General features: G+C 40.9%; 1 protein-coding gene across 3 annotated transcripts; it reads right to left on the reverse strand.

Annotated features, from left to right (window-relative positions):
* Positions 1-1,861: 1,861 nt before the first annotated feature.
* Tal2 (TAL bHLH transcription factor 2) lies at positions 1,862-10,164 on the reverse strand. Of its 3 annotated transcripts, none has more exons than XR_007105023.1 (3): positions 10,081-10,164; positions 4,262-5,173; positions 1,862-2,111 (listed from the first exon to the last, which is right to left on the reverse strand). XR_007105023.1 is itself a non-coding variant. In XM_047525382.1 (2 exons), exon 2 carries the CDS (start codon positions 5,161-5,163, stop codon positions 4,837-4,839), a length of 327 nt encoding a protein of 108 aa, XP_047381338.1. In that variant the 5' UTR covers positions 5,164-5,173; positions 10,081-10,164; the 3' UTR covers positions 3,952-4,836. The 3 variants fall into 3 exon arrangements, 1 of the variants encoding a protein (XP_047381338.1); XR_007105024.1 differs by lacking the exon at positions 10,081-10,164 and adding an exon at positions 9,583-9,590; XM_047525382.1 differs by lacking the exon at positions 1,862-2,111 and having other exon boundaries at positions 3,952-5,173.
* Between the last annotated feature and the right edge of the window lie 7,937 nt (positions 10,165-18,101).

Genomic DNA, 18,101 nt, shown 5'->3' on the forward strand with positions numbered 1-18,101 from the left:
GGCGTGTGCCATTGCACCTGGCAAGGCATATTTTTAAAGGTTTTTTTTTTTTTTTTTTTTCCCCTCCAAAAGCAGGGCCTCACTATATTGCCCAGGCTGGTCTTGAACTTGTGGGCTCAAACGGTCCTCCTGACTCAGCCTCCAGAGTAGTTGGGACTATGGGTGCATATCATGGCACCTGGCTCCTAATTCTTTGACTATAATACTGATTCTTCCTTTATATTAGGTTCCTTGAAGACAATTGCATAGGTCCAAGAATGTGAACCTGTTGACTACAGTCACCCATCTTTAAATTTCTTCAGTAAAGACAATTTAACAGCTTCATTCATTAATTTACCAGGGAATTCTTAGTTCTGAAAATTAAATTTTTAGCTTAAATGTTACTGGTAGATTATAGACCTAATAAGGCTTGTGTAAAAATCTGGAGTGCTTCAAAATTTTCTTTGTGATAAACCATTAGCATTAAAGAGAATGTAAAATGGCAAGTCTCCCTGTTCCTATTTCAGTCCAGCAGGAATGGAGGTGGGCATGTGGCTCAGGAGACCTTGCCTCACCCTCTCTGACCTCCTGTAATCCTTTAATGACACCATTCCTTGGCATTCCTTTCCTGACACCTGCTTTAAATCCCTCACTTTGCATTGCCATTGGACTTTCAGATTCCCTCCATATCTCTGACCTCTTTATCTAAGGATGTGACTTTCCACTAACCTTTGGCCTGAGGGTCAGCAGTTAAGCTGTCCATTCTCCAAACCCCTTTCATCTTCTGCCTTTTTAAGGACAAAGACAGTCGTGCATAACTTATACTTGATTTGGTCATCTCAAGCCATTCTTAGGTGATGAAATTTCATAAGGCAGGTGCTAGAGATTTCTTGAATGGAAATTATGAGAAAAAAACTTTGAAGAACATTATATAGACTTTGGGTTTCTCAGGAAAATTCAACCAGTTCAAGGTTCACTTTAATGCCATTTTTTTTTTTTTTTTTTTTTTTGAAGGAGGCCAAAGAATACTCTTAATAGAATCAGTCTTGGTATTGTTTTCACATTTTTAAAGTGGGGACCATTTGCAGGGTATGGTGAGAACTCAGTGTTAGAAACTGTCGCTGTCCTCAAGTAGATTTTAGCTTTTTAGGAGGAAAAAGAATATACCCAGATGTCTATAACACAAGGTAGAGGGATTAAGGGTCAGAAGTCAGATAAGGGAATTCTAAGGAAAGAGAGATTAGATTGAGTAGAGACATCTAGGAGGACTTCACATAAGATACAGTATTTAAGATCCATCATGATGGTACAAGTCGAGGGGTGAGGAGGAGTGAGGATGGAAATATTTAATCCAAGCATTTGGAATCACAAGAGTAAAGTCAAAAGTGGAAAATGGAGGCACAGAGGGTATCATCAAGTGGGTGCATGAACCCACGTAGAATTGTGAACGGACAGGGAAGGGCACACTGTGGCTGCGTGGACCTGGTTTGCAGGGCTATGGTGTTTGTCTCAGTCTGAAGGTTTGGTAGCCAGGAAATGATCTGACCACAGCTGTGAAATGAGAACAGTTAGGAAGCTTTGTGAAAAGTGAAGTGAAGTGCAGGGGGAGAGAGAGGGGGAGGGATGCCAGGTGATGTTGGATTTTTTTCTAGACTAAAGACAATGGAAGTGGGGTTGTCAAACCCAGGCCAGTGACCATCCAGATGGAGAGAAAATGAATCTCCTTAGCAAACTTGTGAAGTTACTATTAAAAAGGAAAGAACAATTTCTTTTCTTAAATAATTTATTTGCAATAAATTAATGATTAAATAGCAAATTATAATCAGTGGTTAAAAACTCACAAAATGCATCAACAAATAAAAATCTTTGGTTGATACATCTACTCACATATTACAAAGTACAATAATTACAGTTCAATATATAGTCATATGAAGATGATTTCTGAATGCTTTTGAAAAAAGGCAAGTATAATGATAAGGGCTTATTCATTTTGAATCTCCAAATATTTGGTGGCTGGACAGGGCTGTGCAAAGTCCGGATGCAGGGTCAGGAGACCTGACTCTGCCTGGGGTTTCCACTCACTGTCCATGTGACCTTTGGAAAGTCACTTCAAACCCTTCTGGACCTGTTTTCTGTAAAACGAAGGACTGGAATTAATCAAGCACACGGTCTATATAAATCCATTCTGAAGTTTCCAGTGTTATCCATAGTATACCAAACATTTATTTTGTTCAAATAATAGAGATGCATAGGTTAGACAGTTTGTCTAAACTGTTTTGTTGGGCTCAAATGACTCATAAAAAGATGTGAGCTACGATGTGTTTAAATCATAAACTCTTCTTTTGCAGGGAGGGGTACTGGGGATTAAACTCAGGGGCACTCATCCACTGAGACACATTCCCAGCCCAATTTTGTATTTTATTTAGAGACAGGGTCTTGCTGAGTTGCTTAGTGTCTCACTTTTGCTGAGGCTGGCTTTGAACTCGAGATCCTCTTGCCTCAGCCTCCTGAGCTACTGGGATTATAGGTGTGCTCCACTACGCCTGACTGAACCATAAACTCTTATTACTGCAATTACCAAGCCTTAATTATAGTCACCAAAGAAGACACTAGAATGATTTTTGAATTAATTTCCATTCTCATGGATACCTATGAAGGTTTTGGACTATATGTAATTATAATTCTTTTGGACGGTTACTCTAATATAATACAAATTGATATACAAAAATCCAAACCAATAAAATAAATATTTTAAGAAATGAATTAGAGTAACATAGTAAAGGTGTATTCATTTATCAAAGGATTTCCCGCCTTAACTATCCCCCTCACTCAACGTCCTCGAGTCTTTGCAAAATCTCTAACATTTCAGTGGAAAGACCCTCTTTGGGCACACAGCTCACAGACCCAGCAGCGGGAAAGTGAACTCAATCTGAGTAGAGGAACAAAGTCCTAAATTCTGGCACAGAGGTGTTCTGTGCTTTCCTTGGCAACATGCTAAAGTGAAGCCAATATAACAAGTGTTGGAAGTGTTTTGATTTTATGCCGGATGAGAGATTATGTAATGTTACTCAACTGACCACTGTCCTCAAAACTTTGAAATCTATTGCCTGGTAACTGTAGGACAAGCTTGAGTTCACCCAAGCTGGTGAAAAAGAAAAGCACATTTGGGGGAAAGTCCCCTGGTCACTGCTTCTGTGTTTTCCTGAAATATACTGAATCTGTGGGGAAGCTTACTGAATGCAAGTTAAATAAAGAACAACGTAGGGCTGGGCTTGTGGTTCAGTAGTAGAGTGCTTGCCTCGCATGTGTGAGGCACTGGGTTCAATACTCAGCACCACATATGAATAAATAAATGAATAAAATAAAGGTCTACCAACATCTAAAAAATATTTAAAAAAAATAATAAAGAACCTAGAAGGTAACCTTACTAGTTCAGAAAAACCCACTGGGGTATAAGCACCAATTCTGTTTATACCAAATGACAGGATGACCTTGCTACTTTGGGGAAATGAGATTGAGATCCTCACCCAGATTTCTTCTTGTCCTCAAAACAAGAAGGCTCATTTCAACCTTTCATTTACAAAATTCTTTCTAGAGTGGCAGGAAATTTAAATTCTTCTGTTGTGTGTACCCTGGAAATTCCTAACCTCAAATCCATAGTTTTCCCACCCCTGGTTCAGAAGACTTTAAAACCAACACACTGACTAGAACTTTGGGGAAATAAAAAGTTCCGGAGATAATCCAATGACACTGTTTGCATTTCTGGGCTCAACTACAGGATTTATCTTTGAATCCAAGTGTCATCAGGATCAGGATGGCATGTGGTAATGAGTTCTGTAAAATCTACACTGTTTCATTGATTTGAGTACCACACCCATCCCCAGCATAAGACTGAGCTAATGCTCCAAAGCAAGGAAGGCAAATTACAAATTCATTTATTCATCAGAGTCTGGCATTACATTTCCATTGTTTACTCTAAATGTTTTGTTTAAACTAAACTCTGTAAAATGAGTCATTAAATGGTAATGTTTGGATTTTCATAATTATAATAGAATCTCATGGTACTTAAGTCAGCAGGAACTCAGGCTGAATTAAAAGTTTTAATACCTGACATGTGAAACCAAGGGGTTTGCTAATTTATTTTAGCTAACTTTTTTTTAAAATAAGAAAACTATGAACTCAACTCATAAATTATCAGGTCTTTCTCCTTTCACAGATATAACCCACTGTTTGACTTTAGAGATATCATATGTATTAATGGCTCAATATGAATAAAACTCACATTTCCATAGTATTTAAAGGATACAAAACTCTTCCACAGCTATGCAATCCTCGCTCCTCAGGGGGGCTTTTTTCCAAAGATTTCCCCACAAGTCTCTCAAGTTGGTTCTTCAGGGGCTCTCTTTCATTCACCAGTCTTAAAATTCATTTTGTTTCTCCTTGACCAAATATGTCTCATTTTTCAAAAACTAACTTTCAAATATGTTGTGAGGAAAACATTCTGTTCATTCATCTGAGATCCATTACAAGAAAACTCCTTTCTTATTATTAAATACATTGAGTAAAACAGTGATTTTTTAAATCCATGATTTTTTCTGCAAACATCCAGTGTAGAACCTGAATTTGTAAAACAGACAGAAGCACGGTTTGGCCTGAAGTCCTCGGGGCGATGGGTTCCAGGGAAACAGTCCTTGTGGCCTCCTTTCAGCTCCCTGAAGCTGTCTGTGAGCCACCTCCCTTGAGGCTTAATTCATGCCTCACAGGTCATTCATGAGTTGACTCTGGAACCTGTATGAGGCTGTCCACAGTGGGTGACTCTGACAAGTGCTGCACTGGGCGATGACAGCTGAAGTCACACTATGGAAGGTGGTGGTCTGCGCCAGGTGAAGAAACACAGTAGTCATCAAGGACAGTCCTGTTCTCCAGGCCTGGCAGGTGGGGTCCTGGGGGGAAGAACCCCAGAATGTTTCCCTGAGCAGCCACTCCTGCTTGCTGCAGGCTTTGCTCCCCCAAGACCTTGACCAAGAAGTTGATGTACCTCATTGCCAGGCGAAGTGTTTCATTTTTGCTCAGCTTTTTGTCTGGAGGGTGAGTGGGAATCAGTTTCCTCAGCTTAGCAAAGGCACTGTTGACATTTTGCTGCCTCCATCGCTCCCTGGTATTTGTGAAGATCTTCCTGGTCATGTCTGAGTTCCTGAGACGGGAAAGAGAAAGGGCCTGGTCGGTATCACATGTCCTGCCAAAAACCTAGGATGTTAGATCTTCTCCACTCAGCTCTTGGGAAATTCATTTCTTCATTTTTAGGTTTTTAGAATGTCCCTTTTTTTTTTGGTATTGGGAACTGAACCCAGAGGCACTTTATCACGAGCTACAGCTCTAGCTTTTTTTTTTTTTTTTTTTTTAATTTTGAGACGAGATAACACTACATTGCTTAGGGCCTTGCAAAGTTGCTGAAGCCGGCCTAGAACCCGTGATCCTCCTGCCTCAGCTCCCTCAATCACTAGGATTACAGGCACACCTGGCTAGAATCTTCTTTTTAATAAGAGAAGAAAGGGTAGGGAAAGAACAATGTCCTTCAGACTTTTTCTCTCTATCTGATTTGAAGCCCCCAATTAAAAAGTTGCTTTATTCCAATACTCTTAGTCCATTTACTTCCTTTATAACCAACTCTTCTTAACTGATCAGTCAGGCATAGTATAGGAATGAGTATATGTGTGAATAGAATAAATCTGTATCTGTAGTATCTGTATATTCATAATATAATTGATTCATACCCAACTCTCTATGGGTTTTATATTATACATAGTATGGTTACTATATAATATACTATATTACATATTTATATTATATAGCATACATACTATATATTATACATATGTATATGTATGTATATATATATATACACATACATACATATAAATCCTATAGAGAGTTGGGTATGAATCAACTGTGTATTATGAATTCTTTGCAAGAAAGAAAAAGCTATGATCTCAGATTTTGTGAATATATTGAAATATGGACTGGAGAAGATAGGATAGCTCTTTTGCCAGTATTAGACCTCACCTAGAGGATTTGGCTTCACTCTACAAGAGGTAAAATGTTGAGACTGCATCACATTTGGAGGAAGAAGAGCAGGATGAGGAAGGGTCTTGACACCCTGACTATGAAGAACAGGATCAGGGACATTTAGCATGACAAAAATGAACAGACAAGAGGCAGGTAGGGATGATCTTTTGGCACACATGCTAAAGAAGACACCTGGGCGGCTTCTTGGAGGTTACATCAGATGACCTTTCCAACAGTAGGAGAGTTGTTTATCATCCTATGCTGCCAAATCTTATTTTGTCACCGTTAACCCTTAGCAGGTGGGCCCTTTTTCTCCAGGTGGCTTGGATTAACATGCATTAATGGAAACTTTCAGCATACATTGGCAAACAAGCCAAAGCCCAGTGCAAGGCAGTTGAGTGCTCTTGGCTCACTGCTATCAGCCTGCTGCATGCTTCAGCCTCAGCTCTCCTGAGCACTGGGTCCCCTCTTATTCCTCCAAAGGGAAATATCTATTGCTAACTCCATCCTTTCACACATGCCATTTTCTCTTCCATGAATCCTCTCGCCATACTCTCCTTAGCTATTTCTACACATTCTTTAAAGAGTTACTCTGTTCTTCCCTTTCTATCAAGGCCTGACTATATAGGAGTCTTCAGGCAGAGAACAATACTGTCTCCAAATGCTGGGCAGTGATACTGGACGGTAGACACCAGTCAGCCTCGCTATGACTAGGTTAAGCAACCCATACTGTACAGTCTACTGTGTTGCCAGAATTTTTTAGATATAGGTGTTAAATAAATTGCACGAGATTTTTGACACTTTATTATAAAATAGGCTTTGCATGGACTTGGTGGTAGAGTGCTTGCCTAGCATGAATGAAGCCTAAAAAAAACACTAAAAAAACCCAAAAAACAAAAAACAAAAAAAGGCTTCATATTAGGTGATTTTGCTCAACTGTAGGTGAATGTAATTGTTTTGAGCATGTTTAAGATACAGGCTAAGTTATGATGTTTACTAGGATAGGTGTATTAAATGCATTTTTGATTTACAATATTTTCAGCTTATGGTGGGTTAATTAGGACATAACCCCATTGTAAGTTGAGGAACAGCTGTATGGTACATTAGAAGCCTGTGTTGAGATGGGGGAAGGAAACACAGGTCTGTAGGAGGGAAACAACACCTAACTAGGCACTCTAGTGGGCTTTCAGGCAGGCCGTGTCTCCCAAAACTGATGGGGGGACCAGGTGATCCCCAAGGTCTCTTTCTGCTCTGAAATACCACAATGTATAATGCCCATTGCCTTCTGTCTAACCTAAGTAGTTCTGAACATTCCAGTCTTTAGTTCTACAATAAAAATATAAGTGTTGTCAGAACTATACCCCGACTATACTTAAAATAGCAAAGTTTGAACCCAAATCAAGGGAATTTTAAGAGACAGAAAACTATCAAGTTTTGTTCATACTGAAACTGGCCAGGACTGTGGAGCAAAGTTACTTTCTAGCTTCTCTTGTGCAAAGAGAGTTTAGCTCATTCATGGAGTCAACTCTAATTCCGTGGGGGGTCTTCTTTCAAGCTGGGAGGAAAAAAGATTAGCCAGGATAAACTGACTGCGGTGTTCTCTTCTTAGTGTGTGCGATCCTATTGTACTAGAAGCAGACAGAAGAAACAGAAAGAAGAGGAGACTGGCTTCTAAAATGCAGCCTGCCATCCTAGGGGTGCTTGATAATTACTTGTTGATTTATCCTCAAGTGTATTACTCTCCTTCTCCACAGGGGGAAATAGAAATCAGTGATTTAACAAGCTGGAAAAGCTCAAAGTAGAGGTCACTGGAAAATTACTGAAGTACTTTTTAAATCAAAGGAAAATTGCATTTAGTGTTTTTCCAGTTGCAAGAACTGATTGCTGCTAATCTTGATTTCAGAATAATGTAAGAGCTAAAACACACACACACACACACACACACACACACATACATGGAGCCCATATGCCACAGAATCAGAACAGTTTATAGATGCTTAAGCAAAGTGAATTTTAGGTCACACAGGGAATCAGTGGCAGGGTCCCAAAACCCACGCCTGGGTATTCACACTGAGGACTCCCACTAGGGTTCAAAACCTTGTTTTGTTCCATGGACCCTTCTGACAGTCTGGGGAAGCTTAGGGACATAATTCTCTCAGAACAATTATTTTAAACATATAAAATATAAAACCTTCAGCTCCCTTCTCAGAATAATGATTTTAATGTACATAGAAAATCATTAGTTATGCTTAGTATTTATTAAAACAATTAAAATGCAATGTATGTGTTTCATTTTAACACAAATAACTAGACTTATTACCATGATTTCTAAGAAGTGATATTTAAATTTTTTTCTAAAGATTTGCAACATCTGCGATGTGAGAGGCAAGTACCTCTAATTTCTATTGGTAACAAATTCTCTGAACGACATTGTCTCAATACAATACTATATTACTCTATTGCATTTTAAGTTATAACATTTTAATAACTGCTAAGTATAATTGGTTATTTTTGTCTATGTATTTTAATTTATGAATTTAAAATTGTTACTTTTGAGAAGAGAACCAAAAGATTTTTACTTTCTTTATTTAAAATCATGCTAATACTACCGTACGCTATTACTCATATTCATAAATAAAGCAAGTGTCATCTTTAAAGGTTAATGGAAACAAATATGTAATTTTTCCCCACCCAAATTCACAGAATCCCTGAATCCTATCTATATATCCCTGGGTGGGTAGGGTTCGTGGACCCTAGTTAAGAATGCCTGTACTGGAGGAATGGCATGGCAAATGCAGAAGGAATGTGGGTGTGCACAAACGTCCCTCTACCATCACCACTCGAAGTAACACATCACTGGAGAGAAGAATGACAGAGAAGGTGACAGATGCTGTCAACAGGAGCTGCTGCTCCTTGGTGACAGGTTTCTGAACAAAAAGCCCAGGTCAGCTAGAAAGGATGCAGCAAGGGTCAGCAGCTCACAGTCCTATGAGGTCCTCCTATTTCAGACCCTTTTTACATAAGACTTCCTATCTCTTTTACTACATTTGGTTCTGTGTATTTGTCTCTTCTTTCATCTTTCTCTTTCTTTTGAAACTAATTGAACACTGGCCAGGAAGAAAAAGAGGAAGGACCTCCAACACTAGGCAGAACTGCCTTTTGAGGTTACCATAGAAATAATGCATGCATATTTAAGCGAAAAGTCCAAATACCCAAGTGCATGAAGTAAAACGTAAAAAGCTCTCTACCTGCTTACCTAATTGGTCTCACTCCCTAGCCACAGCCAGTTTGGAGTACATATTTCATACGCATTTTTAAAAATCATTATATATACCATTATGCAAGTTACTTTTCTTAATAAGGAAACTTCACGTGAAATATTCAATCAGTACACACATTATGAATATTGCTCTTTGGGAAGACCCCAAAGTAGGCATGCTTAGCCCAAGGCTATGCACGGGGGCGGGGGGAGCCACCTGTTAGAAGGTGCACTCTACACCTGCTCCTCGCGGCTCCGATCCACCTGAAGTAACTTACCCTGCTCTTCCCGCCCAGCCTGCTGGCTGCCCCGGACGCTTCACTTCTTGACTTTTCCTTTTTTCTTTTTATTACTTTTGTTTCTCAGCAAATCACTGCCCTGCCTAATCAGTATTTCAGGAGTCCAGTAAAGAATCTCGTGGTTGAAGTTTCGCATCTACAAACTGCCCAGGATCGCTCACGGAGCCCCACGAGCTATCTAAATGTCTTCGGAGACGCACTTGGGACCTGGGGGCATGTCCCCCGCATCTCGTATGAAGCAGAAGCTGCTATAGCTACACCGATTTGGGTATCAAACTGATTCCCCGGATGCCGTGCCAGCCCCTATCCCCCGAAAAGTTCCCAGGTCTTCCCAGCAGTCGCCTTGGTGTCCTGCGACCAAGTCGCCCCTACATGCCTGCCCTCTGGGGCAAATGGGGCTCGGAGGACCAAGCGAGGGACCTGCGGGTCCCCAAACCTGACCCGGGTGGCGCCCACGTCCCCCTGGAGTCGACGCACCTTCTTGCCAAAAATCGGGAGCCAGCAACGTCGCCTTCGCTGTCGCAGTCGCCGGTCGTGTGCGCCCTCGCCTGGACGCCGCGCCTCTGCTGCCGCCTTTATAGGACACCGCCTTTGTCTCGCGGGACACCAGGGCCCCTTCCCGCTAAGGACTCCCGCGGGTTCCTCCACACTTCCCGCGCCCTGGCTTCCCGGGACCAGTTCTCCCAAGTGCCTTGGAAAGGGATCAGAGGAGGAAGAACTCCGATTTGTTTAAAGCGTATTTGGGAGCGATGAGGCGGTGCCGTTTACCAAGCTCCCTCCCAAACGTGGACAAACATCCTGGTAAAGTTCTTATCCGTTGTTAATTCAGTTGTTTATTCAAGCCCCAGTGATTGTGGACTCCCAAGAACCACCTGCTTCCGAGGTATGGGTGGGGAAAGACAGATCTCAGCCAACAACCCAGGCCCTCTCAGGGTTTGGGAGGGTGGAGTCTGCAACCTGCATTTTATTAAGTACCCCAAAGTTGAACGATCATTGCATTGGATTCCCGGATTAATTCGTATCAGTTTCCACCTTGCAGGACACAGGACTTGGTTATTTCAGTGATGGAGGGGTCTTCTAGTTGGTCTTTCTGATTCTGCACTTGCCTCCTTCCATATGCACTCCTGCATCGCCCAGAACCATCCCATGAAATCCCAAGTCAGGCACCATCACTTCTTTGCTCAAAACCTGTGGGTGGCTCTCCATTTCATTCAGTTAAATGAAGCCTTTAAATGCCCCCCAAGATGCCCTTTATCCTCCTCTGACCTGTCTGTCCCTTCTCTCCCTGCGGTTCATTCAGTTCCAGCGTTCTGGCCTCTTTGTTGTGTCAAGAACACACCAGACACCGTCCTATCTTAGGACCTTCATACTGTTTCCCCTGCCTGAAACACTTTCTCCAGGTCATCCACATAATTCCTTTACCTCCTCTTGTTCATCCAAAAAGTTATTCTAGAGAGCCTACAATGAGTCAGGCCCCATTCTAGATGCTTGGGACACAACTCCAAACAAAATCGGACAATTCCCTGCCCTCACATCTTACCTTCTCAGTGAAGAGCTTCTAACCACAGTTTCTAAAATCGTACCCACACACATACTGCCTGCTGTATTCTTCTTCTTAGTGCTCACCCTCACTTAGTAATATTTACTTATTTATCTTGTCTGTCTCTTCTGCATCCCTCACTACCTTACTGATGAACATCAAATATTAGTTGCTTGCTATATCAACAAGTAAAGAATTTCTAGGCATCACTTTCTCTAAAGGACCCAGTATAGGATTTGGTGCAATAAATACACAAATGCATTACATTATTGGTGTATAAGAGCAAAGGACTCTGAATTGTGTTAACCCGGGTTGAATTACCTTGTTTATTCATATGTGTGATCATGTGTGATCCTAGGCAAATTTATAACTTCTCCCTGCCTCAGTTTGCTTGTCTGTAAAATGTGTACAATAATAGGACTATGGAGATCAAATGAAAAAACAAAAGAAACAGGTAAGGTATGTATCACAAGACCTAGCACATAGTATACATTTTTATTTATATAAAAATTTTTTATATAGTAGTTTTATATAGTAGTTGATTATATTATTCTTACAACTATGCACTGGCCCCCTACCTGTGAGATTATCTAGCTCCAGTGACTGGCAGTGCCTCCAGGTAGATGGAAGGTGTACACTTCCCTGCCCCATTGCCAGGCTTGCCATGTGACTTGCATCAGCCAATGGAATGTGAAATTTGACATATGCCATGAGGGAGCAGAATCTTTAGCAGGAGTGTTTGGGCCCAGCCAACCCAGGTGTCATGAAGCAAACTCAAAGCCAAATATCGCCTTGATATAACATGAGTGAGAAATAAATGTTGTTGTAAGCCACTGAGACTTTGGGGATGTTCATTACACCCCAGGCCTCTCTTCCCACCCTACTCCACCAAAACAAATTAGTACAGTTTTATTACAAATCAAAAAAACGTTGTTTGAATTGCTAAGTTCTGGGTTGGGGGCAGGAAGGAGAAGAAAGCTTATATCTGCCTTCAAAAAGTTCATGACCTTGAGAAGAAAGAGGGCATGACAAATGGACCAAATACATGACAGACAGTCTTGCATACCAGAGGATGTGAAATTGGAGTTAGAAAGAGAGGGGCAAATGATTCGGACTAGAGGATCAGAGGAATGGCATTTCAACTAGGCCTGAAGCACAGCTGGCTCTGACATATGTGAGATCCAGGACAAAGTTACAAATGCAGACTACAGACCCATTCCATTTTTTCCCCTCTACCCTCAGCTCAGTTCTGTTTTGTAAAGGGCCTTGTGCACGTAATGTAGACTCCCAACCACCATGGACCTAAGGAAGGCCTTATGCAAGTCCTGAAAATGGACTCAGGGCCATTTGAACAGAAATTCACAGGTCCCAGATACCCATCATGTGGTCTAGAAGGTGGGGCATGGCCACTGGAGGAGGCCAGAGCAGAGCCATCTAAAGCACAAGACAAGTCCTGGGTGCTTGGGTTCTTCAGTAAAAGGGTGGTCAAGGCTGGGTAGGAAATTACAAATGTAAGGTGGAGGATAGGAAGATAACTGTGTGCTGTGAACACAGAAATAATACATACGGCTACAGGTTGCAGGACTCATTCTGGTGACAGTACCGAGGATAGATTGGAGGGTGGATTGAAGAGAATTAACTGGTCAATTTGTGCATAGGAACATATTCTAATATTTGCAGTAACTCTTCTTTCTGCCCTTGTATTTTCTTCGTGTGCAGTGGTGTCATAGTACCTGAGCTTTTTCTATCCTAGCCTATTCAATCACAACTCTGCTGGAGTACATGTTAGATTTTAAACCAACAACCTATATTACTCTTCATTTTAGTCAAAAACTAAGTGAGGCAATGTATTTTCTCAATGGCATATTTTACAGTTGTGAAAAAGAATTGTGGCAAGTGGGTAGCAAGGGTGGAAATGATGTATGATGCTAAATGAAACAGTGAATTGTAAAATAAAATCTGGGCAAGTAGACAAGGACTGAGAGAAAGGACCGGACTACAGAGAAAGGAGCACTATTGCATTGGCACACTGGAACCAGGGTTGACTTCTTTTGTGAAATCTTCTTAAATGTTATTGTTGGCTTATACTTTTAGAAACAGTTTTGGTGCATAATTCCACTAGCATTGACCCTTGAGAGTGATGGGCCACTCCCAGCCCCGTCTCCCAGTGTGTAGAGAATTTAGGGGCTATGTCCTGCAGGGGAAGAGGTTGAAGTAGGAATTTACATAATCCGATTATTGAGGGATTAGGTTTTGGCAGCTAAACGCCTCTATGTGCTTGAGCTAAAACCCTTACTATTCATGGCTCTCACTGCCCCCTAGAGAGACTGCACCTGCGGGCTCCTGGGGAGGGAACAGGGAACTGGGGAGGGAAGGGCAGGTCCCTAGAAGAACTTGGGTGCTGTCAGGCTCTCTGGTTCTGCTGCTTTAATTGATCTGTCTGGATTAGCCTGGGAACACTGGCCCTCTAGTCCTCTATGCAGGGGTTATCAGCTTCAGGGAAGACCAAACCTGGAGATTTCAGAAGGAATATCTGCCAGCCCAGGTGGGTGTGGGCCAAGGTCATTTTGGCTAGAGGTCAAGCATAAGCCTCATCCAATCTTAAAACTCCCTTCCCTGTCCCTTCTTAAGTTTCCCCTATTTATCAATCCCCAATTCTGTGTATCAGACCTCAGTGCATTCATGCATATCTGTATTTATCCAGTTATCTATCCATCCTTTCTTCCATCCATCTATTTACATGTGTTCAACAATTTATTCAGCATATAAATTAACTGGTTCTTGATATTTAATTTACTAGTACTAGGGAAATATTTTTACTTCATGTATTCTATATCTTAAATCAGTTTTGGTACTTTGACATAAATTTTTACATTTTCAGATTCATTAATTGAGTGTAATATACAGTTATTCAATTTTTAAAAATCTCTATTATCCTTTTTCTCATGTTTTATGTTGTTTATGACCTCTCTCTCTCTTTCTCTCTCTCTCTCTCTCTCTCTCCCTGCTTAGTTTTGTAGAAGTTTGTTCATTTTATTGCTCTTTAAAAAACCTGGCTGGCTCTGGGATTTATTTATCATTTTTATGATTTTTCTAATGCATTAGCTTCTACTATATCTCCATTGAATCTGTCCTGTTTGGTTATGTTTATTTTACTGTTCTCTACCCTCCATTCTTGGGTTGAACCCTTGTTTTTACTATTTCTTCTTTATTAATGAATGCATTGCTTTGGGTGACATCCAGTGTTTGGGTTTGCAGTATCATTGCCATTAATTCCTAAAGTGTGATGTTTATTTTTTCTTTTTAGAAAGTGTTTTTGAAATTTCCTTATTGTTGTATTTTTGGTAGCTACTTGCTATTAATTTCTAATCTTACTGAGGTGTTGTCAAAGATGATGTGGTATGATTTTGTGCTTTGGCATATTTATTGAATTTTTTTCTCTTTGGTAGAGCATAAGACCTGCTTATATAAATACTTCAGAGGTACTAGAAAGGGAGGTATATCCCCTGTTTGAAAGTAAAATGTTTCTGTACATATCCATTAAATCAGTCCTTTGTATTCTTAGAAGTTTTGGTCTATTTGATCTATTAAAAGAGAGTATGTGAAAATCTCCCTCTACTATCTTGTGTCTGTTTCTTTTTGTTTTTGCAGAAGTATTTGCTTTAGATCTTTTTATCTTTTGATGTACTGCTTGTGAGGCATAAAGACTCAGAGAAGTTTAGTTGAGTTAGAAAAATATACCTTATGTCAATATACAAGCACCCTCTTTGTCTTGCTCTTTGTCATGAATTCCATTATATTAATATTACATCCCAGGTTTTAAATTTGCATTTTTAAAATTTTTTTAAATTTGCAAATTAAACTGTGCCCATTCTTTTACAGTTTATTAGTCAGGAGAAGGGTGGCTCTTGGTCATATGAAATTATTTTGTTAAATTTAAACTCCTTTTACTTTTTTTCCCTCCCCAAAAAGCCCCCATCTCCACGATTAGTTCTTGAAAACCTCATTTTACTTCACTCGCTACATTGCAAACTTCATGAAGGCAAAGATTTCAGTTTTGGTAATCACTAGATCCCAGGACCCTATGCTGTCTACACATAAAACTGCTTCAGAAGACAATTGTTCAATAATGCAGGGAAGCTCTGGCTTTTTTCTCCAAACAGCTGCTTCCAGCCTGTCCTACTTTCTGTCAGCAGACACATAACTTGTTTCTGAGAGATGACTGTTTCCAAGGCCATCAAAGAGGTTTTGTGGTGACTGCTTGCTTTTTAAGAAGAGAAGAACAATTTGGCTGCTGAATGGAGCAGGCAAGAAAGGACACTTGGGGGACTAGTTAGGAGGCTTGACCTAGGTGGGTGGCACTGAGCACCAACTCTGGACCAGAAACCTAATCCTCTACCCTCCCTTATTTAACCCTAAGTACTAAGTGTTATGCTAGGCATTTCACCCAAGTTTTCTCATTTAGTATAAGAAATTACATATGTAATTTACATAATGAGTTATCATTGTAGTGAAAACAAAATATTGCTCCCAAACAAGTTAGATACTAAAACAAAGAAACAAGGCTCTGGCTTATAGCTGATTCAGTTTCACTAGTGGTTCTTAAATATTTTTCTACAGCAGCAGAGACTACAAATTCTTACAAATGTTACTACTACTCCATTCCAAGTCCACAGGGAAACTTAGTGATTAGCTTACATTCTGGGAGGCTCTTCCTGTCTTCCCCCATTCCAGCATCCCCCAAATAAAACAACTGTCAATCAAGTAGCTGCAGGTGAAAGCAGGTGACCCTGAAGACCAGAACATTTGGAAGACAGAAGAACACCAACATGGCCCACATCTCTGTGAGCAGTGAGAGGGGTGTTGGAGGGTGAGATCTATTGCTTTCTCTTATAAGGAAAGGGAGATTTGCTTGTTTCATCATTTTCAGAAATCCCTGAGGTCATTCCCTAGTCGTCAAAGAGAAGTAGAGAGTGTTGAACTCTTGAGCAGGTAGTGGTATCCTTCTGAGCTTGTTTCCTATAAGATGGGAATAATAAATATTCATTAATTTTCTAGGGATTGAGTAAGATATTAAGAAATACCAAGCTGGGTGCGGTGGTGCATGCCTGCAATCCCAGCAGTTTGGGAGGCTGAGGCAGGAGGATCATGAGTTCAAAGCCAGACTCAGCAACTCGGTGAGGCCCTAAGCATCTCAGTGACACTCTGTCTCTAAATAAAATTTAAAAAGGGCTGGGGATGTGGCTTAGTAGTTAGGTGCCCCTGGGTTCAATCCCCAGTATCAAACCCCTCTCCCTCAAAAAAAGAAAAAAGAAAAGAAAGAAATGCCAAATGGTAGATGAGAGAAGACTTTTGACTAGTTTTTAGAGGCAGACTGACTGGTATTCCCCTACTCTGATACCAGTTGTCTTCCTGGACAAATTACTTAACTTTTCCCAGTCTCAATTTTCTTGTAATAAGTTGTAAACAATAATAACTTCCTGGGTTATTGTGAAGACTCAGTGAGCTAATGTAAGTAAACTTAGTAATTTGGAGTAAATGCTAAGAAGTGTAAGGAATAGGCTTCTAATTAAACTATTGTTAATAGATATTTATTTTTTCTTTTTATTATTGGAAAAAATTTTATCTAAAAACTACATGGGCAAATCTAAATACATGCCTCTAATTTTCCTCCAATCTAAAAATATACCTCTAATTTCCTCCAAAAGGCACTTTTATTGCTTTTTCATCTGCTCAATCTAGTATTCTGGCTCCCACTTATCTCTTTGGAGTTACTTTCGTCCTGTGCTGCTAAGAAGCAATTATTTATTTCTTCCCAGTATTTGGAGAAAACAGAGCCCAGGACTGGATGAGGGAGATGTCAGAGGGGAAAGAAAAGCTTCTCGTGAGCATCTGGTTTTTCTCTTACAATTAATGTCCCCTCCCCAGCACCCTGGGCCCAGGACCCCTTGGTAACATGAACACCTACTCATACACAATTCTTCTGCACAACACCTGGTGTTAAGGCCAGCTGGTGTTTCTGTCCAGAGCAAATGTTGACCTTTGAAATAATAAAGTGCACCACATAACTGCCTCAAGTAGACATTTCTTCCCATAGTTACCAGAGGGACATATAGCACTGGGTGTGCCCAGCTGCTGACCTCTTGAGACCAGGCTGGCTTGGCCTTAACTTTGTAGGCCTGAAGCTGTGGGTTCTTCTATTTTGAGGCAATAAACCCAAGGGCAGTGGGGAAAGCAAGAAGCGGGTAAGTTGGGCAGGACCAGGTACTGGAGAACAGAAAAGGGTGGAAGGGACTCCCTTTTCCCTCTTTATTCTCTGGTCTTTGTATAAGGGACATGACTCATCAGCGGTCCCCTAGACGAGGATTTAGATGTTCTGTGGGCAGCAGATAAGAGTGCAGCCTACTTGCAGAAAGTAAATTCATTGAATATTCTCCATAAAGTCAATACTGCCAGGCTTATCAGCTGTCCTCATTTTCCACTCAGCCCTCTGGGGACCAGACTTGAAAATAAAGGGCACAGCTTCAGGGGCTGAGAGTCGAGGTGCCTGATTGGGCTGGGGAGGGGCCTTTGCCCCGCTGAGCTACATTTCAGGCAGGTGGGGGAAATCTGCCCGGCTCAAGCCGCCCAGAGTCCTCAGCTTCCCAGACTGACAAATCCCAAACCAAACACACACACCCAGGAGGAATGAAGGAGTCACCCCCTTATCCCTCAAATCCAGCAGATGTTTTCATGAAGCTTCTTAGGAAAATTAGAAGATGTCACTTTAAATTCAACCAACAAAAACCTACAGAGGAAAACTTGTTTTCCAACCACTGTCCTCACCTTTGCTTTACGTAACACAGATACTTCTGCACTACCTACTGAACGGCACATCCATCTTTTTAGCTAGGGAGGATTTGGCTTTTTTGCAAACTGTTTGAAATAAAGAGGCTGTCGGGTTTCAGATAGTTGAAGG

Source organism: Sciurus carolinensis, chromosome 14, assembly GCF_902686445.1.
Source record: "Sciurus carolinensis chromosome 14, mSciCar1.2, whole genome shotgun sequence".
Taxonomy (NCBI): Eukaryota; Metazoa; Chordata; class Mammalia; order Rodentia; family Sciuridae; genus Sciurus; species Sciurus carolinensis.

What these genes read in the sequence shown, in the direction of transcription:
- Tal2 (XM_047525382.1), bottom strand. Translation starts at nt 5,163, where the DNA reads ATGACCAGGAAGATCTTCACAAATACCAGGGAGCGATGGAGGCAGCAA.